Here is a 24050-nt window from a genome sequence, read left to right on the forward strand (position 1 = left end):
CGTTTACAGACTTGCCACTACTGGCGCTCGCGAATTTGTAAATATCCCTTCTACGTACGAGCTCACAGCGTATACATAATAGCTAACATGTCAAAGAAAAAAGTGATATGTGCCGATGTGTGCTTTTGCTCTGCGAATGAGTCCACCCCTTCTCGGGGGTGAAAAATACACGGTCAAAATACTTCAGGAAGAAAATAAACTGACTAATTCTAAGCAACTTTTGTTTAATTAATAGAGTTTTAGAATTTTTTTGTCAAAAAAGGGTCCAACATTATTTTGAGCTTAACTTGCTTAATCTTTATACTAGGAACTTAAAAAAACAAAAATAAAGCTTTTTTAACACTTTAAAAAAGTTGTGATGAGTTTTCACCGAAAAGTGCTTCATTTTTTACGTTGAAATATTCGATTTGAAATTTGTCAAATTAGAATCTACTTTTCATTAGCTCCAGTTCTGCTTATACTGGGTCTACATAGTTCATACATACACCATATTTTTTACTTTTGTATACTTACGCTATATTTTTTCTAAGAAAATGTTTCGACAAATTAGTTAATCCGTCTAAAAACGTGTTTTTTTTGTTGAAAAATGACCATATATTCACTCGCAAATAACTCGAAAAGTATTGACTTATTGAAAAATCTAGTATTAATCAGTTTATCCATGTCCGCACTTATTTTGAACGTATGTTTTTCACCCCTGAAGGGGTGGCATTCATCCCCAGTGCAAAATCACAAATCGGTACAATATTACTTTTTTTCTTTGGTTATGTTAGCTATGTGTATGTCAAATTTCATGTCAAGCCAAGCGGTTCTTCTATTCGGAACAAAAACCGTGAGTCAATGGACTATTAATGACAAGTTGTTGCGAAATGTCGGTTAAAAGACTTGTATACTAGAATTTACTAGATGGTCAGCTAGATTTGATGCTGTTAAATCAGTCTTCTTCTTAAAGTGCCTCTCCGTTCCGGATATTGGCGATCATCATGGCTATCTTGACTTTGTTTACCGCACCACCGAACAGTTCAGTGGTAGTCGTGTTATACCATTTTCGTAAATTTTGAAGCCAGGAATGCTTCCAGGTCTTCTTCTTGGTCCACTTTTACCATTTACCTTCCCTTGGAGAATCCAAGCAGAATCAGTTGAAGAAAGTCGTAACGTTCTTGATTTCTCATTACATGTCCAAGATACTCTAAATTTTTTGTTTTGATTGTCATGAGAATTTCACACTCTTTCCCCATTCTACCCAGGACTTCCACATTAGAACTTAAAGCAGTACAAAGGTTATATAGGAAAATTAATAAGTATCAAATAGCTCTTTTAACCATTATGTGGTCCAAAATTTTAGAATATTTTAGTGCTGCTAGTAAACATTAAAAATCCAACTATAAATTTATCAAATGCAGTTACTTGACTTAAATCTTTAGCAAAGTAACAGAAGTAAAAAAAGAAAAATGACCTTTTTTACATTGTCGTAATTTATTTTTGTAGTAACTACTTCCCAAAGTAAGCATAATATAAATAACAAAAAAACATAAATATTTGTAAATTTGTTTTAAGAGGATCGGTACGTATTTTCGGCTGCAATGCTATTCAAATGGGGATTCTTTTTTTTTGAATCCTGAGAAAACTAATAAGTATTTTTGAAAAATTTTAACGCAGAATGAAAGATTACGTTATTAGTGAGGGCGGAAATCCCTGAGAACTTCTATAATGTTTATTTTAATAAGTTACAGGGGTGAAAAACTAGGAGAAAATTTAGTGTTATTTTTAATTTCAAATATCTCATTCAAAATATACTTTTTATTTATTCTAAGGACTTTCGGCCCTCGGTAATAATTTAATCTTTCATTCTGCGTTTACATTTTTCAAAAATATTTATTGGTTTTTTCAGGATTCGAAAAAAATGAACACAATGTCCGTGGTAAGATTTTCCAAATCTATCTTTGTCATACAACGCACTCAGTCGAATAGAATATTGTCAGGATAATGTCAGTCAGACACTGACAATCAGTGACAATTTTAGATATTTAACATGAATCGGGAATATTTTGAGTGGTTGTTTAAATAATATTGATATATAGTGTATTTGATAAATAATTGATTTAAGACGTGAACTTTATAAAAAGATATTTATTGAGTATTATTTATGGAAGATAGAAGCACAGAATACATCAAGATATATTCTGTGATCTAAGTATTTTGTTGTTAAAGATGTTCAAAATTGTAAGCGTTCCATAGTAAAAATATATTATTAAAAAATCACTTTAACACTTTTCCTCTTTTCTCGATTGAGTATTAGTTTTTGTTGTAGGTACATATAAACTATTACAATCACTGAATACATAGTTAGTGAAAAAATTATCATATTTATTAACTGAATTAATAATTTGCAATTATACAAAAAATAACAGTTATCCAAGGACATTCAAAAGCCATCTCTTTAAGTTAGTTATGACATTGTCAAGAAGTAATATTTCTAGTCTAGTCTAGTCTAGTAATATTTACATATCCATACCAGTATTTTTACTACACGTAATTTGCCATGTAAAGACAGAAAAAGTAGGTATAGCCGTAAAATATTTGCGAATTATGTACCCATAGCCTTAAGTAAATGGTCACTATAAAAAAGCCTACTTTTTATGGTCGCCTAGGGCCCCATGATGCCTTAAACCATCACTGCTTTTTCTTCGTTTTTTTAGTAGTATTGATATTATAAACATTCTTCTTTCAAGTGCTACACGTAGAATTATTATATCTTCATTATTGGACACCCTTTATAAATAATTATATTAACGTTTATATAACTAAATAGAGAATAATTACCTTTCAAATGAGCTAGCACACGATCCCTATTCTCATTAAAAAAATCATGGATTACGTCATCACACCCAGACGTATGACCTCACTAGTATGATCTATATGCCAAAAAATCATAATATAAAAATAACAATCCACCTTTTTCGAGATTTATTTCCAAAAACACTCATTCTCGAAATAATGAATTTCAGAATTATTGTGAGTTTCATTTCAGAATAAATATTATAACGTGGTAACTGGCCTGAAAAGACTTATGATAAAATTTTTTAGGCATGTTCAATTTTTCACAGAGAAAATAATCACACTTGAACCTTAGTATATGGTGTAGATGTCATGGTGATTTATCCCAACATCATCAGTACACACATGAAAACATTATATTTATCTGTAATGAAATCTATAATGACTTTGTTTTAATAAATGGAACAAATATGATGGCAGATACCTACATGGAAATTATTACGATTCAATTGTTGCCAATCATTAGAGAAGTAATTTTTTATGAAATATAATAATTAGATATAATATAGGCTAACGCGTAACAGCAAAATTGTGTATTATGTAAAAATTGCGGCATGGTGAATAGTTGTAACGGATAGAAAATTTTTCCGGCATAAAAAAATAAAATCATGGTCAATGCAATCAGTTTTAATGTATCCAATAGGATCCTTATTATATTAGGAGTTGTAGGAGGAATACTTGTTTTTGGAGCGGTATTTTTAGGGTTTAAAATAATACCGGATGCTGTGACGACAAAACTTTGGGAGGTAAGAATATTCCGTATACATACAGCTCAACAAGTCTTAAATGCCCAGAGCCTGAAATTTTTCGACTGTGTTCCTCCATTTTCCTTTGTCCATGGCCGCAGTTCTCCAATTTGTTATCCCGATTGTTTCAAGGTCTTCTTTTACACTTCTAGCTACTTTTTCCGTGGTCGTCCTCTTCTCTTCTTTCGTTCGCATCTCAGCAGCGATTCCTTTGCCCACCTTCATCTCAGTCCATCTCAGTCTCTTTGTTCTGACCATCTGTATAATTTCTGGTTTCCGATCCTATGATCTCGGCATTTTTTCGTCTCCTCCAAACGTCTTTATCGCTTTTCACTTCCCCGAATATCTTCCTTAGAACACTTTGCTCCCAGATGTTCACATTTCCTTGATTTATGTTTCGCTCCCGTAAAGGACTGTGGCCTGGATCACTGTTCGGTGTAGTCTCATTTTGCCTCTCTGGAAATGTTTTTTGATCTTAGTTGTTTATGTAGGGCTCCGACAGTCTTCGTTCCTCTCGAAATTCACTTCTCAATTTTTTGGCTTTCTTCCCCTTTACTTGTCAAGGTTATTCCTAGATACTCAAACTCCTTCACCTTCTTGAAGCAATACTCTTTCTTCTCGTTGTTTGTGGTAGTCTTTACTTGCGTGTCTTCTTATGTGGTTTGCCCCATTTCCATATATACTTTATCTCTTGCTAGTGAATAATCAGTCCATACTGCTTAGCCTCAGCAGATCCCCTTCATTTCTTGCCATTAACACTACATCGTCCACAAAGGCCAGGACCTGGCTTTTGTTGTCATAAATCATATCTTTGGTTCGTATTCCACTCTCTCAATATTGCCTACAACAAGAAATTGAAGAGTAGGGGAGAATGGGGGAATGGGAACCACTTAACTATATTCTTTAATAAAAAATAAATTTTAGAGTATATAAAAAATCGGTCCAGGCTAAGAGCTACTTTAAAATATTAATTAACCTTCGCTATTATTATTGCGTAAATTTATTTAGTTATGTTAAAGTTATTATGAAATTACTAAATATAGTGAATGGCTCCAATTGCCCCAATAGGTCGGGTAATAAGAACCACAATTTATTTTAAGTTTTATCTGTATTAACTTTCTAATTTTCATAACAAAAATAGTAATACATTGTTTTTAACTCATTTTGTTTAAACAAAAGTCACAGAGATAATCTTTAGCTGTGTCAACCCCCGAACAATCTGCATGTACCCATCGACCACAAGCTGTACAGCGATACCACAGTTCTGCCACTTTTCCCAGAATCATAGCAGATCAAACATAAATCTGTTTCATCTTCATTATCCGAGTTATCATCACAAAGGTCTTTATCACTGACATTTTCTTAATCCGATGAGTCCCATCTGATGAGTCTTCATAATGGTTCCCATTACCCGTTTTGTTTAGAAAATTTTAACCTATGAAAAAAATTACCAAAACCAGGTGATTAAAAAAACAAATCACATGCAATTATTCTTTAGGTAGTTAAGTTTAGTTTGCATAAAATAGTTTTTAAGAAAAACATGTTGGGACTAACTTACCGTGAATTTTGTAAACCACGTGTATTATAACGATTACTTCAAAAAGTCTACTATGCTCACACAACATTCAAACAACACTGAATAAACATCTGCAACGATGTCGCTGCATCTCTGCATTGTCGGTAACGTGTCGCCAGTGTCAGCAAGTATTTAAAAGCGCGTAATTTAAATAAAACTGGGTGGCTCTCATTACCCGATGGCTCCCATTCCCCCATTCTCCCCTACTGTGGACTAGAATAGAAGAATATTACGTACGTGCTTAAAAATTTGTATCTTTATAAAAATTAAAATGAAAAATTCTAGTAATGAGCTACCATAATTTAAACAAACTTACAATGAAGTAAAAAACTTTTTATGTATAATGTTGTATTTTTTTATTAAAAATTATAAACTATAGACTATACTAGACTATTAATATCTTCCAAACGTTTTTGATCCAGTCCGACTGGGTCGTAAACGTTTTGAAAATATTTATAATTCATTTGGATAATTTTTTTAAATTCTTTGATAAAAAAATATACCATTATACATAAAAAGTCGATACCTCAAAGCTGACGGAGAGTAGGCAGACGTAAAAAAACTAAGAAAAAGACAGTAGGTACTAAACAAAGGGAAAAATGGAAAATTCCTGGCTTGAAATAAAAGATCTCTAAAAATAGAGTTTGCAGGTTAGGAATTTCGGGACTTATTACATCTCTAATGTTTATACAATAAGCTTTACACAATAAGTTTATACAATAAGTTTATACAATAATACACTCTAAAATGAAACATATTACAAGAAATTAATTTCAAAATGTTTTTTTTTATTATTTTTAATTTTTTGAAATTATAATTTTTTAGACCAAAGTATTAAAAGAAAATACGCAACAGTGGGACATTTTTGTAAAAACTCCCTTTCCATTTATTTTTAAAGTTTATGTGTATGATGTTCAGAATCCTGACGAAATCCTACAAGGAGCTAAACCCGTAGTGAAAGAAGTTGGACCATTTGTATACAAGTAAGTTACTTGGTAGTTTGCATAAAATAAATAAACAACCCCCCTACATGCGACACTAATATATACACGAAATTTTCGATTTTCAAAATCTGATTGAATTGAAAATTGGGCCAAATTCCATCTTAAAATTTAGAAAAAGTCTCGCCCATCCATATGTTAACCATCCATTTTGGTCCAAGGGTGTGGACTTTACGGCCCTCCCCATTTAGGGTCTGTTTTTCGTTCTCGTTCCCAAAAATTTCGAAAATGTAAGTACGACCTTTACGACTTCTGATAGTACTGATCATTACCTTTCCAACGAATGTACCGGGTGTCCCAATAAGAATGGCTCTCGGCTATATCTCAGGAACCGTTTATAGTAGAGCTTTGAAATAAAAAAATTTATAACAAAAGTTGCCTCAGGAAAAGCCTGGAAATTATTTTCATAATTGTGGGACCACCGCTAGAGGGCGTAATTGAATATCAAAAATTAAAAAAATCTAAATTTTACAAAATTTTCCTAATGATGGGGCACTGGAAATCCGATCGTCGTATTCTTCATAAAATTCTACGCATACTTGATTTGACAAGTTTAGGTCTACCTTTGGAAATAAGAGGTAGGGGTGAGTGGGAACCTTGTTATGAAAAACTGGCTGTGAGTCCGGTTCTGCTTAATCAAATTTTTCAAACTTGGTCTTGTTGAAGATAGATCTTTTTCATCAATGTAAAAGTTATGATTTCGAATCAACTTACTGAGTAATATGCCAGCTAGAAGGCGTTATTTAATTTTTTTCAGAAATCTAGTGTTTCTTGGAAAATATTAAATACAAACATGCATTTTTAATACCATATTACAAAATTAGACAAAATTAACAACAGAATAGCGAAAACCGCATGTTAATACCTTTTTTCTATCTCGAGATATCTTACAAAACGTGTAAATTTTAAAACATAACTGTTACTGTCACCGGTAAACGAAATAATTCATTAAAAGTAGTGTGCTATGGAAACAACAAAGAAACATTTTCCAGCTCTCAACGTATATTAGGTCTTTTCAACGCTTCTCATTTGTTTCGAGCCTCGTTCATATCTCGTATATTAATATTATACACGGATTATACGGCATATGACAGAGGCTCAAAACAAATGAGAAGCGTTGAAAAGCCCTATTACAAAGAAATAAAAACAACTATTTAGTGAGGACATAAACATTCAAATTTTTGCCCATCATTTTCGTTGCAAACATTTACTCTTTCAAGAGTAGATTGAACAGCAGTCTCAATTTCTGCTCTCGATATGCTGTGAATGGCGTTTAGTATTCTCTGGATAATGTATTCTAGAGTAGTGTATGATGGGCAACAATTTGAATATTTAGGTCGTCACTAAGTAGTTCTGTTTGTTCTGTGTTATATTTAATTTTAATAGTATTGCTTCTCTTTATATTGTTGTTTTAATTAATTATATTTTTATACGTTGACATCTGGAAAATGTTATTTTGTTTTTTCATTAACTTAGTTTACCGGTGATAGTAACAGTTATGTATAAAATTTACACGTTTCTCGAGATATCTTGAGATAGAAAAAAGGTATCGACATGCGGTTTTCGCTATTCTATTGCTAATTTAATCTAATTTTATAAAGTATGATTAAAAATGCATACTTGTATTTAATATTTTCCAAAGAAAACTAGATTTCTGAAAAAAATTAAATAACGCCTCCCAGCTGGCTTATTGATTATTAGGATGGTTCAAAATTATCACGCTTACATTGAAGAAAAAGATCTGTCTTCAACAAGACCCAGTTTTCAAAATTTGATTTAGCAGAACCGGACTTACAGCCATTTTTTCATAACAAGGTTCCCACTCACCCCCACCTCTTATTTGCAAAGGTAGAGTTAAACTTGTTAAATCAGATATGCGCAGAATTTGATGAAGAATACAATAATCGGATTTCCAGTGCCCCTTTATTAGGAAAATTTTGTAAAATTTAGATTTTTTTATTTTTGATATTCAATTACGCCCTCTAGCGGTGGACCCACAATTATGAAAATAATTTCCAGGCTTTTCCTGAGGCAACTTTTGTTATAAAATTTTTTATTTCAAAGCTCTACTATAAACGGTTCCTGAGATATGGCCGAGAGCCATTCTTATTGGGACACCCGGTACAATTTTGAAAATCAGTTATACCATTCAAAAGTTACCGAGCTCAGAAATATGACTCAATTTCTATTTAAAAATGGGAAAATGTTTGTATGTATGTATGTACAAAATATGTGTGTATGTGCGTGAAAAAGTTACACCGATCTGAATTTTTTTTTCTGTTTTTCAAGAGGGGTCAGGGCCGATTCAAAACCTGTGTAGTTTGTGACTTTTGACCACCCATAAGCCAGCTATAGGACTGGTTAAGTACAAAACGGCATATTTTTTGGGGGTATAGCGTTGAGTTAAGCTTTCAAATGGTACCTAATCGGTTAGGATCAGACATACACACGGCTCAGTATAGCCAAAAAACTAAAAAACTTGGTACTAGCCGCTTGGTACTATCGTATCTCGGTTAACAGGATCCTGACTCGTGGTCGAAATTTATTTTTATTTTAAAAAACTAAACTTTTAAAATTTTGGTTTTTCGACAATTATTCACAATTTCAACCTACGAATTGCGCCAATGACTGAGCGTTTGTAGGAGGTCTCTTGACGCGTCTAACGGTGTATATATCATATCTGGGAAAATTATAATTTTTAAGTTATAGGCTTTATAAATATGATCAAATCTATTTCCTATAAGAAAAAACGGTTTTTCAAGCTCATTAATTCCTGTAATACCTTCAGTTATCATGCATAACCTTGGATGCATCTGATACTACTCGTCAATACGTTTCAAACTCACGTTTAGTTATCAAAATCGGTTAAGCTAGTTATCGAGTTCCAAAAGTATAATCTATTTAAACATTATCACCGAAATGGCATATGTAGTTGTAGTGGTTACGACGCTAAATTTGATCGGGCAATTCGAGTTCATTTACCGGCCATCCTCTTATTTTTTTTAATCAATTTCGAATAGAAAAAAAATCTACTGTACATTCGATGGACATTAGATTATTTGGGAGATAATGCGACAGAGGCGACCATTTATAACGCTTAACGTGTAATCGAGAAACATTACATTCAATTTCATACATTGAATTTATAAATAGCTTTGAAAAACTCCTGATACAAGAATACAAAACCGCTAAACGCCGTAAAAATGAGTGGCGCATACAATATTCCTGCTACAAAAGAACTGATATCAATATTACGTGGCGCGAAAATGTATTTTCATTTTAATGGAAAATAAAATTCTCTTTTAATTTTAAAATATTTTTCCATCATATTTTCTAAATTTGAAGTAAAACGCTTCTGAAAAAACAGAAGAGCTTTAAAATGCAAACTGTACCAAGGTTACTCTTTTGTGGCGCGTTTTACTTCAAATTTAACAAATATGTACCATGGAAAAATATTTTAAAATAAAACGAGAATTTTATTTTTCACCGAAATGAAGATATATTTTCGCGCCACGTAATACTCATATCAGCTCTTTTGTAGCAGGAATATTGTATGCGCCACTAATGTTTACGGCTTTTAGCGGTTTTTTATTCTTGTGTATTATACAAGGGATAAAAATAACATAATTTATAGCGACTAAAGGTATAATCGAAAACAATAGTGAGCTGTAAATATTTTATTATTGTTTACTCAAAAGTTTTTAACTAACTTGTTTATTAATGGTTTTAAAAATATCACCTTTTTAGCCTTGCAAATTCACAAACGATATTATCAAATACCGTCTTGTAGACCAGGGCATTTAGAACTAAAAACACCAGAATCAATCTAAATATAGCACCTAGAGACTTGAAACTTTTTGCATTGTGCTGAGGATGATGTCAGGAAAAAAGTCTACAATAGAAAAATTGGCGTAAATGCATAATTGCATTTTAAAGTGCATAAGATGCATCCAAAAGTGCATAAACATGTCCAAATAAGTATATTAAAGGTCCGATTTTGTTATTGGGGGTTGTGGAGTCTCTTAACACGAATTTGCCATCAGACCGTCCCCGGAGCACCTGGAGCTCAGGGTCACTACTAAGACACTAAGGCAGTTTCTTCTACTATTTCGGCGACTTTAAAACACAACTTTCAGCTTCCAGTTGCAAGTCTGGCACAGGAAGTCCGATGTTAAATTTCTCACCTTTAATATCACCTTTGAGGTATATGCTCTCACTCGACGCCTCATTTGCTGTTCTATTAGTTCTAATAATAGACGGAGAGCTAGAGCCGAAAAATCATCGTCATAAGTAATATGGAGTTTTTATTGTGAAATGTGTCCATTGTATATTAACAATTATGACCCCTTTCAGGCTGACACCTCAGTGGATACAGGAAGTAGCAATAAGGGATGAAAGGGAAAAGTTAGTGCAGTCATTAAAGGTTTTCACCTCCTATTTTGTTAAACCTTCATCGATTTGAATGAAAATTGGTGACTAGTTAGAGCATACCTCAAGAAACAAAACTGATTTGGTGCCAACTTGCACTTTTACCCTGATGGTGGATACCACCACTTCCCGGGGGTGAAAACTATTTTATTAAAAATAACCCCACAAATCGATAGAGGGACAAATTTTAAGTAAAATTTGTTATATCTTGTTATTAAAATAAATAAATACTTTTTGAGTTATTAAAGATCAAAGATTTCTCTATTTAAGAGCACATGCGTGAAGTTGCGGATGATAAAAAAACATATTAATTAATTGTATGTTAGTAAAATATTATTTTTGTATTATTTCGGTATTTTATTGAATTTATTCTATCAAAATATAAACTGAATATATCCAGAAACTGGGGGTGTCCAATAATGGGTACATTTGACATATTCGAATACATTTTTGCTAAATTTATAATATCGAAATAATATAAAAATAATATTTTACTAACATACAATTAATTAATATGTTCTTTTTATCATCCGTAACTTCACGCATGTGCTCTTTAATAGAGAAATCTTTGATCTTTAATAACTCAAAAAGTATTGACTTATTTTAATAACATGATGTAACAAATTTTACTTAAAATTTGTCCCTCTATCAATGTGTGGGGTTATTTTTAATAAAATAGTTTTCACCCACGAGAAGGGGTGGTATGGCGGGTCCCCCAGGGAAAAAATGCAAGTTGGTACCAAATCAGTTTTATTTCTTGAGGTATGCTCTAACTAGTCTCCAATTTTCATGCAAATCGATGGAGGTTTAACAAAATAGGAGGTGAAAACCTTTAATGACTACACTGACTTTTCCCTTTCATCCGTTATTGCTACTTTCTGTATCCACTGAGGTGTCAGCCTGAGCGGGCGGGTCATAATTATCAATATACAATGGACACATTTCACATGCCAAACTTTATATTACTTATGACAATGATTTTTCGGCTCTCGCTCTTAGACTATAACGTTCTAACGATAGACTACATAACAATAATCCACACACAACCACAATTTACCGGTTTAAGGTTGTGAGCTCATACTTATATCTGGGATCATTGATCACAAACACATAGGGTCACTACAGGAAGGAATAAAAGGACTGGAATGAAAGGAGTGTCAAATTTCAAGAGCGTTAAGAATGAGGTTGACCAACCGCTTAATATTCCCAATACTGACCTCTTCTTCATTGTGTGGCGTGCTTGTTTTCAAGCGTTGGCGATCGTCGTATTAACAAGCTGATGAAATCTTTCTCAGTGAAACAATTCCTCGACCGTTCGACCTGTCCATTGTCTAATGTTACGCAGCCAGGACAGTAGTAGTTTTCTTCCAACCCAGCGTTTACCAATGATCAACCGGAGTAAGCGATATTTATGTCCTCTCATTATATGACCGAAGTATTGAACCTTTCTCATTTTTATGACGGTGATCAATTCTCGCTCTTTGTGCATGGTCTACAGCACACGTTCGTTGGATATGTGTAACGTTCACGGAATTTTGAGCATGCGACGGTAACACCACAACTCTAACGCTTCTAATTTGTTGAGATTCTTCACTTTTGATGTCCAAGTTTCACATCCATAGAACAAAACGGACCAGACGTACCACTTGAATACTATTAGACGTGTGGTAAATGATAGACTTCTACTGCACAATACAGAACGTCAGCTAATAAAGCTTTTTCGTGCAAGTTCTATTCTGGTTGAAAGGGTACCCTCCGTTAAGATAGGCAAAATGCCCTCACTCTCAGAATTAAATTTTTTTAATTTTTTTAGGTTCTGTGCAATTAAAAAATGAGATAACGCGGATTTTTAGCTCGCCACCCCACTTACCCCTCCCCCCACAGCCAAAAACGTAGATTTTTAGAATAAATTTTTTTTAGTTGGGTTACAATTGATTTAAAAATTTCAAAAAATTTACACGTGTAGCTGAGGCTTTTACAAAACATGTCCATTTTTATGGACCCTTAGGTCGAGTGTATATAACCTCAATTTTTTTTTAACTTTTTAAAACCTATAACTTTTTTTCGGAGGGGGCTGCAGGTCCAATTTTTTTTGGATATTGTGTGTTTTATCAAAAGCTATGTCTCTGATTTTTTTCAGATTTTTCCATCAGGTGCGCCATCTTGATAAATCCGGAAAACTGTTTTTTTACGGGGTTTATAGGGATTTTCTCCCTTTTATTGACTGCAACATAGATCAACTCAAGGTTTTGTTAATAGATTATGTATAATTTTAAATAAATGAGTATTTTAGGATTATCAAAAATTGGGCAAAACACCTTGTAACCCTCTAAAAACCATGTTTTCTAAGTTATATAAGGGTTTTTGCGGGCTTAATGATATTTTTTGAGATCGATACAGCCTGAATATTTTTTTTTTCATTTTTTTACTTTATATGTGATTAAAAATAAGACTAATCGCATTTTTAGCCCACCACCCCCTCCCCCTGCCCCCACAAAAACGTCAATTTTTCTATTTATTTTTTGTTTAAGGTTGCAATTAATTTAAAATTTTTATGAGGCTTTTACAAAACATATCTATTTTTTATAGACCCGTGTAGGTCGAGTGTACAATACATATAACCTCAAAATTTCTTTTTTATTTTTTTAAAACGTATTTTTGACTTCCAATCGATATTTTTTTAAAACGTCCAATGAATATTGTACAACTCTCTCTCGCGGACGGTTGCTTCAATACATGCTTAGCGCTCATTTTTAATTATTAAAAATAATAGTAATAAAATAATGACAAAAATTTCTTTAGGCTATTGCAGGGGGGCTTTAAACTTTGAGTTGGTCACTTTATGACTTTCATAATAATAATTTTTAATCGAGTTATTAAGCCTCGAAAATGGCCATTTTCGCGTTTTTCAAATTTGAAATTGCATGTAAGTCGAAAACAGTCAATTTTATAGAAAAATCATAAGATACCTTTTTTGCTCAACTTGATCCAGAGAATCTAAAACAAATTTGTCCGAAGAGAAAAAATTGATTTTTTGAATTCGTTTAAAAAAATGTTTAAACAATTTTACGACCGCGGTATTGCCTGGCACCTTGTGGGTTTGTTATAAGGACCAGTTTTTGAGTCAGTTTGTGCAAAAAAATTAATCGGAATAATTTACCTAACGGGACAAGCATACAGCGTGGACTATTTGCATTATGAGCCAAACGTAGATGGTTTGTAAAATACACAAAACACAAAAAAATTAGCAGCCATCGCCAAAAAAAGTTATACGTACCTATTAAAAAACAAAAAAATGAGGTTATAATATGTACACTCGACCTTCGGGTCCATAAAAATAGATGTTCTGTAAAAGCCTCAGCTGTGCGTGTGAATTTTTTGTAATTTATAATTTAATAATTACTAACTATTCTAAACGCGAAATAAGCCACAATTTAACTAAAAAATGATTTTATTAACGTTTCGACGTCCACCACGGACGTCGTTGTCAAAATACAAAATATTAATAAATTAAACAAAAATGTTGCATGGTAAAAAAATCTTCTAATAATTTAATTTAATCTGACTTATATAGATCGTTCCAAACCATTTTTTCAGTACGTCACAGATTATCGAATTCTCTCTATCGCATTACAGATGGAAAATCAAATCATTTTTTAGTTAAATTGCGGCTTATTTCCATTTAGAATAGTTAATTACAAAAATGCCACAAAGAAATAGCTTCAGAACAACATTTATAATTTAATTGCAAACCAACTTAAAAAAAAATAAAATCGAAAAATTGACATTTTTGGCTGTGGGGGAGGGGGAATATGGGAAGTGGGCTAAAATTTGCGGTGAGTTATAATTTTTTAAAATCATATAGAACGTAAAAAAATTAAAAAAAAATTCAGGTTGTATCGACCTCAAAACATATAATTAGACCCGCAAAAATCCTTACAAAACTTTAAACAAACATGGTTTTTAGGGGGTTTAAAAGTGTTTCGCCCAATTTTTTAATAACCTAATATACTTAGTTATTTCAAATTATACATAATCTATTAACAAAACCTTAAGTTGATCTATGTAGCAGTCTATAAAATGGAGAAAATCCCCAAAACCCCGCTAAAAAAACAGTTTTCCGGATTTTTCAAGATGGCGCACCTGACGGAAAAATCTAAAAAAAAATCAGAGAGATAGCTTTTGATAAAATATATAAAACGCAAAATAATTGGACCTGCAGCCCCCTCTAAAAAAGGTATAGGTTTTAAAAAAGTTAAAAAAAATTGAGGTTATGTACACTCGACCTAAGGGTCCATAAAAAATGGACATATTTTGTAAAAGCCTCAGCCACATGTGTGAATTTTTTGAAATTTTTAAATCAATTGCAACCCAACTAAAAAAAAATTAAATCTAAAAATATACGTTTTTGACTGTGGGGGGAGGGGTAAGGGGGGTGGCGAGCTAAAAATTCGAGTCATCTCATTTTTTAATTCCGCAGAACGTAAAAAAATTAAAAAAATTGAATTCTGAGAGTGAGGGCATTTTGACTATCTTAACGGGGGGTACCCTTTCCTCATCACTTCTCACCCTGCAGTCAATCCAGCTACCCAAATGTCTAAAGTGTTCCACCCTTTCCAGGATTTTGGTATCTAATTTTAGTACTGATTCTTCGATATTAATTTTTCCGACCATCATCCATTTTGTTTTATTTGCGTTGATTGTTAAACCCTTTGCAATACATTCGTTGTCTACAGCGTTCAACAGGGTTTGAAGGTTTTCTAGGCTATCTGCTATTATGGCAGTATTATCTGCGTATCTGATGTTATTAATAATTTCACCACCGATTTTAACACCTTCGCGACGATTATTTAACGCTTAAATACTGACCTACGGATGTGAATCTTGGACCCTGAAACAATCGGAACGCCATTGAAATGTTCTGTGGGATACGAATGCTGCGAATTCCTTAGACCAACCGTAGGACAAATAATTCAATTATTTTAAGAGAGCTAAAAGCTATTGAATATTGCATTGTCTTCTGGTTCTGAGCTATTCTGAAAATTACAGTTCTCTAGCTAGTCAGGAAGTATTTTTAAAATCGATTACAAGATTTTGCCGGACAAAGTGACAAAGAACAAGTGAAGTATAGAAAAGCGTTTTAATATTGCGAGGAAAACCAAAAATATTCAAATTACAACTTTTTTTATTCAGCCCCAATGCCTTGACAACTAATGGACGTGGTACAGTTGATTTCGAAATCAGAAAGTGTAATGTGTGGTGTGTGTGTAGAGTAAATGTCTTATTACTTAGTAAAGTAGACCTCATTGTCTTTACAAAAATAGAGAGATGCTAATTGTATCCGAACGGATATCTATCCTGTGGATAGAAATTATTTTCATCTATTAATTTTTAATAAATGAAAAATTTCTTTCTCAGCTGATATTCGAACTCACAACCCTTGGATTCAATGTAGGCTCTTTTACCACTGGGACACAGATGGGGTAAACGAAAACTTGTAACAAGGGAAAAAATGAAAAGCATTGATTACAAAAATTCTTAAAAATGAGTTAAATTATAAAATAAATATTTAACGGATCTCGTTATGTCGCTATCATTTCTTTGTATTTTACAAATTAACAAGCTATTTTTATACATTTAATTAATTTATTCTTACTATACCATTACCATTTTAAAATATCATCTCGAAGATTTGTTGAGTTTAGATCACAGTGAAATGATCTTTATGTATTTTTAATTCTAAATCAACAACATAAATTTAGCCTTGACATTTTTAGATTTTCACATCACATTTGTGGTAAGTTGACCAGTTCAAATGGCAAACACCAATATATTGCGATGTCAATGATGAACATTAGTTAGAATTTTTAAATAATAAATAATGTTATGGATAACATGTTGCCTAAAAAATACGGAAAAACAAAACCGACATTTTTACTAAAACTAAAAAGAAGTATTCAAATGTCATAGTTCCAAGCAATGATATCAATATTAAAATAAAGATCTGTTTTAAAAAAATATCTGGTGATCGAGGGTATTCTTCACTGTATAGTCTATAAAACCCACTCAAAATGTATTTTAGAACTTTTTTATGGGAAAGAGGTTGTAGATCTTCTAAATACCGTGCCCAGTCACGTCCATATAGGATGACCTGTCGTATGTTGGATCTAGGGTTGTAAGGCCCATCTGCACGCACTCCCTCTAGAAGACACGTGTTCACAGATACACCCATAGTTCTGTTTCTACCAACTAAAGTCCATCCCCTAGTCCGGACGACTCAGCCAGTAAGTCTTATCCAGACTGGTCCATCACATGAATAACCTGTCTTCCCTCTCTTTCTCTCCCTTTCTCTCTCTTTCACTCTATTTCACTCTCTTTGACTCTATTTCTCTCCCTGTCTATATATTTCCCTCTTTCTCTTTCTCTCTCTTTCTCTTTCCCTCTTTCTCTCTTATCTTTACTGCAGATCCCCTCTAAATGTTTTTATTTATATCAATTCGAGTTACCTACCAACTCCAGTATTGTAGCACCAGTGTGTAACACAAAAGAACTAGGCCGCGTTACTCAAAATCGGAAGATATAATAAGAGTGCCTCTTTGGATCATTCTTACTAGTATATAAACAAAAATATAATTGGAGAAAACAAAAAAACATATAAGATGACAGCTACTAGGGCTAAGCTAGAGCAGTGTTTTCCGCCTGTATAGATCACCAGCATTGAGAAATTGAGCATAGTTATTAAATCTGTTATTGCAGGATAAATAAACGCAAAATTAAAAAAACTTAAGTTGTCCTGCTTTCACCAAAAACTTCAAAGATGATGTAAAAACAAAACACTTTTTACCAGCATACTGCAACTTGATCTCTGAGGAACAACTTGCCAATATTTGATTACCTCGTATAACTTTATTGACTGCTTACTATATATCACAAACCATTACTACAGCTAAAGATAAAAAAATCTCAAACATCGCTGTACATCGCCTGTACCTACCAGCGAATTTGCCGAGAAGAAAATATTATTTCTCAACGATCCCATGCCAAGGGATTTTTGCTTATCTAACCATTTAATTTAGACAATAGAAAAAAAGTATCAGACGCAATCCAAAAACAAATTACTCATAGCCACTTAAGACATTCTTAGAGGAAGCATTATTCGGCGTTATTTAAACTAAGATAAACAAACACTAGTAGTAAACCTACGTAGGTATGTGTTTTCGTTTTAAGTTTTAAAACGCAAAACTTTTATGACTTCTGGGAACTACAAACATTTTTATGATATACAGGTCGAATCAAAGTCAAGTACTACTTCTGAATTAAATGGAACTAAAAAAATAATAGATTTTTGAATCGTTACAGTGTTGCCTTGTATTTGGTCTTTTATCTCACTGCTGCCTGCATTATGCTGTTTGCACTTACCCTACCTACCTTGTTATGGAATTAGTTTCTGTCCTCATCAAACATTATGCACTCGAGTACACAGTCTTCAGCCATATCAGCCACATCACAGTATGTGCAGTTTCCATATGTACCTTTCTTATCGTTTCCAGAGAGGACCTGAAGGAGCAGTGCCCTATTAGGAACTGAGTGGGAACGCAATTAGTGCCTCTGTTACCGCACTCCGTTATGTTGCAATTTCTAGCTTATCGTTTTTCCTGCTCATCCTTCCCAGATAAATGCTACTCTGAGTAGTGCTTTTCTTTGGGTTTTTCTAGCATCATCCTGTATTTATTGTGTTTAAGCACTTGTTGTCTCGGCGGTAAAGTGGAGTGGACCAGTTTAATTAATATTACCCTTTTGCATAATATTACACTACAGGAAGATTTGATTTTGATACTATTGATTGTTTGGATCAGTTCAGATTTATCAACTTGTCTTATAATAAATAATGAATTCGAGACCTTTCGTGAATTAGGGAGATAGGAAATGGGATCATGTTGTAGCAAAATAGTTGATGTTATATTTTTACTCACATTACTGTGCAGCGTTGCTTCAATAAAAGTAAGACAGTAACGTAGTAAATGAAAAAACAGTTATGTTTATATTTTGTTTTTGTTTATACTTATTACTTTTAGGGTTTACAAATGGAAAGGCGAGATAGAATGGGCTACACCTGACGAAATAGCCTATAATGCCTATACACGTTTTGAATTTGATAAAGAAGCTTCTGGAATTTATTCTGATGATACTGTGGTGACAATTTTAAACTCTATGTACTATGTACGTATCTATTTTTTCATTATAATTATAAATAATATTTTTTAATCAACTACAATTGTAATATTGTAACTGCCTTTATTTACCAATGTTGACCTTTTCACTTGTTTTTGCATGAAACAATGACACAAAGTGATTTTGAAATAAGATGGATTCTCCACCAGGGCATTTCCTCAAACAATTTTTCCATCAATTACAATCCACCAAAAATGTGAATTAGTACCCACAATTTTAATTAATGTTTAATATACATACAGTGAGGACGTTTAGGTTGAAATAAATTCATTTTCTCGAGAATGGGCGCTTTACGAGATAAATCCCAAAACAGGTCGGTTTTTATTTTTAAATTAAAATTTTTTACGTCATCTACCTTGGCATGATGACTTAATCGATGATTTTCTTAAATGAGAATAGGGGTCGTGTGCTAGCTCATTCGAAAGGTTATTCAATTATCTATTCATTAATATAAACATTGACATAATTATTTATATAGGGTGGCCAAAATATTATTTTTGAATTAAAGTAATTGACGCAAAAAGAATTTAATTTATTTAATTCATAATACATTTTATTGCTGTCAGAAAATATAAAAATATCTTTATTTGAGAAATAAACATTGCTATTCGCTTAAATTAATTGTTCAAACTGCTACCCACCCACCTCTTGGCAGTTTGAACATTAAAATTTTAGCGAAAACCTATGTTTATTCGTGAAATAAACATTTCTTTTCTGTTTCCTGACAGCAGTAAAATGTATTTTAAATAAAATAAATTAAATACATGCATACATACTTCCTTTTGCGTCAGTTATTTAATCAAAATTTTTTTTTGGCCACTTTGTATAAATTATAATATTAATGTTTATATTATTGAATGGAGAATTGAATAAACTTTTAAATAGGTAGGACACGACCCCTATTCTCATTTAAAAAATCATAGATGACGTCATCATGCTCAGATAGATGACGTCACTAGTATAAAAAATATGCCAAAAAAATTATAATTTAAACATAAAAATCGACTTGTTTTGCAATTTATCTCCAAAATTGTCCAATCTCGAGAAAATGAATTTATTCCAACCTAAACGTCCTCACTGTATTATGTTGTATTTTAACTGGATCGAGCCTAACTGATTATTTTTCCTTCCTGATGGTTGGGTTGTCCCTATGGTTGCTGATGATGGCTGTGTTGGGCCGAAACGTGTCCAATATTGTAATCTTACAATCGTTTTTCATAAATTTTGTGGATTATCTTGGAGAAAGCATATTATTACTAATATTTATGTTTGGTGTTTCAGAGTGTACTATTGAAGATTGAAGACACACAACCTGAAGCCATGGGCATAGTTGAACCAGCGCTACCGTCTATTTTTGGCGAAAACGATGGCATGTTTACTAAAGTCAAAGTAAAGGACTACCTTTTTGAAGGATTAAAGTTTTGTGAAGATGAAGGAAAAAGTGGTGGCTTTGCAGCTGTTATGTTTTGTAAACAGGTTATTGGAAAACTTTCAGAATCTAAAAATTTGAGACTGGAGAATAAAACTGTGTTATTTGCCAATCTATATTACGTAAGTACAATTCTTTCTTCTTTCGCCCTTTAATTCGTCCAATTTTCAACATAGGCTTCCCCCAGTTTCCTCCATTCTGTTTAGTGCTTTCTGTTTCCAGTGCGTTCCTCCTATATTTTTAATGTCGTCTCCCCATCTCATCTGGGGTCGTCCTCTTGCTCTCTTTCCTGTCCATGGTCTCCATTGTTGTATCGTGGTATTCCACCTAGTGTCCGTTTGTCTAGCTTTATGACCTGCGAAGCTCCATTTTAGCTAGGCTATATGTTGTTCTGCGTTTTTGACTTTTGTTTTATTTCTTACCCAGTTGTTTTGCTTTTTGTCTGTATACAGGGTGTTTGGTAAAGAATGGGTCATAGCTTAACCATAGATTCCTGAGGTTAAAATAGGTCGATTTAAGCTAACTTACCTTAGTACAAAAGTTGATAATAACCGAAATACAGGGTGTCAAAGTTAAACTTTTATTTTATTTATTTTTGAATATTTCCTGACAGGCATGGGACAACAACTCCCAAGGGACTACACCCTACTAAATTATGTTAAACAAAAGTTTCTGGCCACTACCAGAGGCGTACGATGGGGGAACGTGAATGGTTGACCCTTCCCAAATTCTACGCCACTGGCGGAATTTCTATTTGAGTGCAATTTTTTGTTTCTCCAATACTTTCTATGTAAATAACATTCGTAACGATAAAGCCATTAGTTTTCGAGATATTTGAAGCTAAAAACGAAGGAGCATAATACACTAATCAAAATAAGTGTGCCTTTTCATTTTTAACTTCAAATATCTCGAGAAATAATGACTTTATCGTTACGAATGAAGAGTATATTATTTTCATAAAAAGTATTGGAGAATCTAAAAATTATGCTAAAATAGCAGCTTCATCAGTGGCGTAGAATTTGGGAAGGGTCAACCATTCACTTTCCCCTGTCGTACTTCTCTGGTATTAACCAGAAACGATTATTTAACATAATTTAGTAGGGTGTACAGTACCTACACTTTCTACTAAGTATCATAAGGATATGTCAAATAGTTTTATAGTACCGGGCACACATAGTTCTTAAAGTTTTAAATAAAGAATAAATTATCTAAAAATATGAATACTTTAAATTAATATGACATATCCGTGTCGTACTTGGCAGAAAGTGTAGGCACTGTATACCCTATTAAATTATGTTAAATAATCGTTTCTGGCTACTACCAGAGGCGTACGACAGGGGAAAGTGAATGGTTGACCCTTCCCAAATTCTACGCCACTGATGAAACTGCTATTTTAGCATAATTTTTAGATTCTGCAATACTTTCTATGCACATAATATACTCTTCATTCGTAACGATAAAGTCATTATTTTTCGAGATATTTGTAGTTAAAAATGAGAAGGCACACTTATTTTTATTAGTGTATTATGCTCCTTCGTTTTTAGCTTCAAATATCTCGAAAACTAATGGCTTTATCGTTACGAATGAAGAGTATGTTATTTACATAGAAAGTATTGGAGAATTAAAAAATTGCATTAAAATAGTAATTCCGCCAGTGGCATAGAATTTGGGAAGGGTTAACCATTCACGTTCCCCATCGTACGCCTCTGGTAGTAGCCAGAAACATTTGTTTAGCATAATTTAGTAGATGGTATCATACCAGCACCACTTACCAAATTTCGTGTTGTTGTCCCATGCCTGTCAGGAAATATTCAAAAATAAATAAAATAATAGTTTAACTTTGACACCCTGTATTTCGGTTATTATCAACTTTTGTACTAAGGTAAGTTAGCTTAAATCGACCTATTTTAACGTCAGGAATCTAAGGTTAAGCTATGGCCCATTCTTTACCAAACACCCTGTATATGGTTTACTGGTGAATTAGACCAGGGCATTTAGCACTAAAAACAGCGGAATAAATCGATGTTTAAATACAGCACCTAGAGACTAGCGACTTTTTGCATTGCATTCAGGAGGATCCCAGGAAAAAAGTCTACTATAGAAAAATGGGTGGAAATGCATAATTGCATTTTAACTTTCATAAAATGCATCCAAAAGTGCATAAACATGTCAAAATAAGCATATTAAGTTCAAAATTTTGTTACTATGGTATCTTTGTGATCGCTGAACATAACTACGCCATCAGAACCGACCACCGGAGCACCTGGTGCCCAGTGTCACTGCTAAGGCACGTCATCTTCTGGAGTTTCTAGGGATTTTGGCATTAAATTGGTGCAAAAATAGATTTCTCGAGGGTTTTTGGGGTTGCTGAAAACGAATATGCTATCAGAACAACATCCGGAGCATCTGTTGTGCAGGGTCACGTCATCTTCTGGAGTTTCGAGTGATTTCGGCACTAGAATGATGCATACCGATAACAGGTTTTTTTGGGATTGCTGAACACGAATCGCCATCAGAAATGACCCCTGAACCACCTGGTGCCAAAGGTCACTGCTAAGGCTTGTTATCTTCTGGAGTTTGGAGGGTTTTTGGGTACCAGGAGCACCGGGAGTGCGTTTCGATGCATCCACTTTTGGATATTTTTTATGCAGTTTAAAATGCAACTATGCATTTCCACAAATTTTTCTATAGTAGACTTTTTTCTTGACCTCATTCTGAACATAATGCAAAATGTTGCAAGTTTCTAGGTGCTGTATTTAAAAATCGATTTATTTTGTCTAGATCTATTTTGCCCTGGTCTAGAAATGTCACTTGTAGGTATTCAAATATTTCTGTCCCTTTAAGATTTTAATATTTTTCTTGTATTGTTTATATTGTCAGGTATTGACTTTTATGTACTCCTGGTCTGTTTATTCCATATATCTTAGTGTTTGCTTCGATTATGTCTTATACATCTACTTTTGCTTTTCTTCTAATCCTACACAAAACTACCATCCTTTTGGCGTTATTCATATCCTGTTATTCTTGTGTACCATTTCCCTACCGTATCATCTTTGTTGCTACTGGCATCTTAAAAAACAAGGGTTTTAGCTTGACAGATGAGAAGATGGTTCATATTATTATGCAGTTGTGCAATGCTACTGACTATTTAATTAATTTTCACATTACATTGATTTTGCTTTGAAGATAATCTTCAAAATCTGTGTGACACTCATATCAAACACTCTCAAAAGGTAAATTTGCAACGAATCATTCTGCCGATATCCGCTACGTCACAAGTGGTTAACGCACACACAGTTTTTCCCAAACTTCTGTAATACTCTTCTTCTTCTTCTTCTTCTTCTTCTTCTTCTTCTTCTTCTTCTTCTTCTTCTTCTTCTTCTTCTTCTTCTTCTTCTTCTTCTTCTTCTTCTTCTTCTTCTTCTTCTTCTTCTTCTTTACGTGCAATCTCCGCGAAGGAGGTTGGCAATTATCATAGCTATTCTGATCTTAGATGCTGCTGCTCTCAATAGTTCTATTGATGTGCATCCGTACCATTCCCTCAAGATACGCAAACCATGAGATCCTTCTCCTTCCTACATTTCTCTTGCCCTGGATTTTCCCTTGTAGGATTAATTGAAGTATGTTTTATCTCTCATTACGAATAACATGCCCCAGGTATTGCAGCTTTCGTGTCTTGATGGTTTTCAATATTTACATTATTTTGTTGATTCTTCTCATGACTTCGTTGTTTGTTACACGCTCTGTTCATGATATCTTCAGGATTCTTCTATACACCCACAGTTCAAATGCTTCCAACT

At 33.2% G+C, this 24050-nt stretch overlaps 1 protein-coding gene across 1 annotated transcript in view; it reads left to right on the forward strand.

Moving 5' to 3' along the window:
• The first annotated feature begins 3323 nt into the window (after nucleotides 1–3323).
• Nucleotides 3324–24050, forward strand: part of LOC114329374 (sensory neuron membrane protein 1-like) — a 93983-nt gene continuing 73256 nt past the window's right edge. The window contains exons 1-4 of the mRNA XM_050662029.1: nucleotides 3324–3584; nucleotides 5986–6143; nucleotides 18665–18809; nucleotides 20103–20372. Of these exons, the coding sequence (XP_050517986.1) occupies nucleotides 3447–3584; nucleotides 5986–6143; nucleotides 18665–18809; nucleotides 20103–20372 (711 nt within the window). The 5' untranslated portion in view covers nucleotides 3324–3446. The remainder of the gene's footprint in view (nucleotides 3585–5985; nucleotides 6144–18664; nucleotides 18810–20102; nucleotides 20373–24050) is intronic.

This window comes from Diabrotica virgifera, chromosome 9 (assembly GCF_917563875.1).
Source record: "Diabrotica virgifera virgifera chromosome 9, PGI_DIABVI_V3a".
Taxonomy (NCBI): Eukaryota; Metazoa; Arthropoda; class Insecta; order Coleoptera; family Chrysomelidae; genus Diabrotica; species Diabrotica virgifera.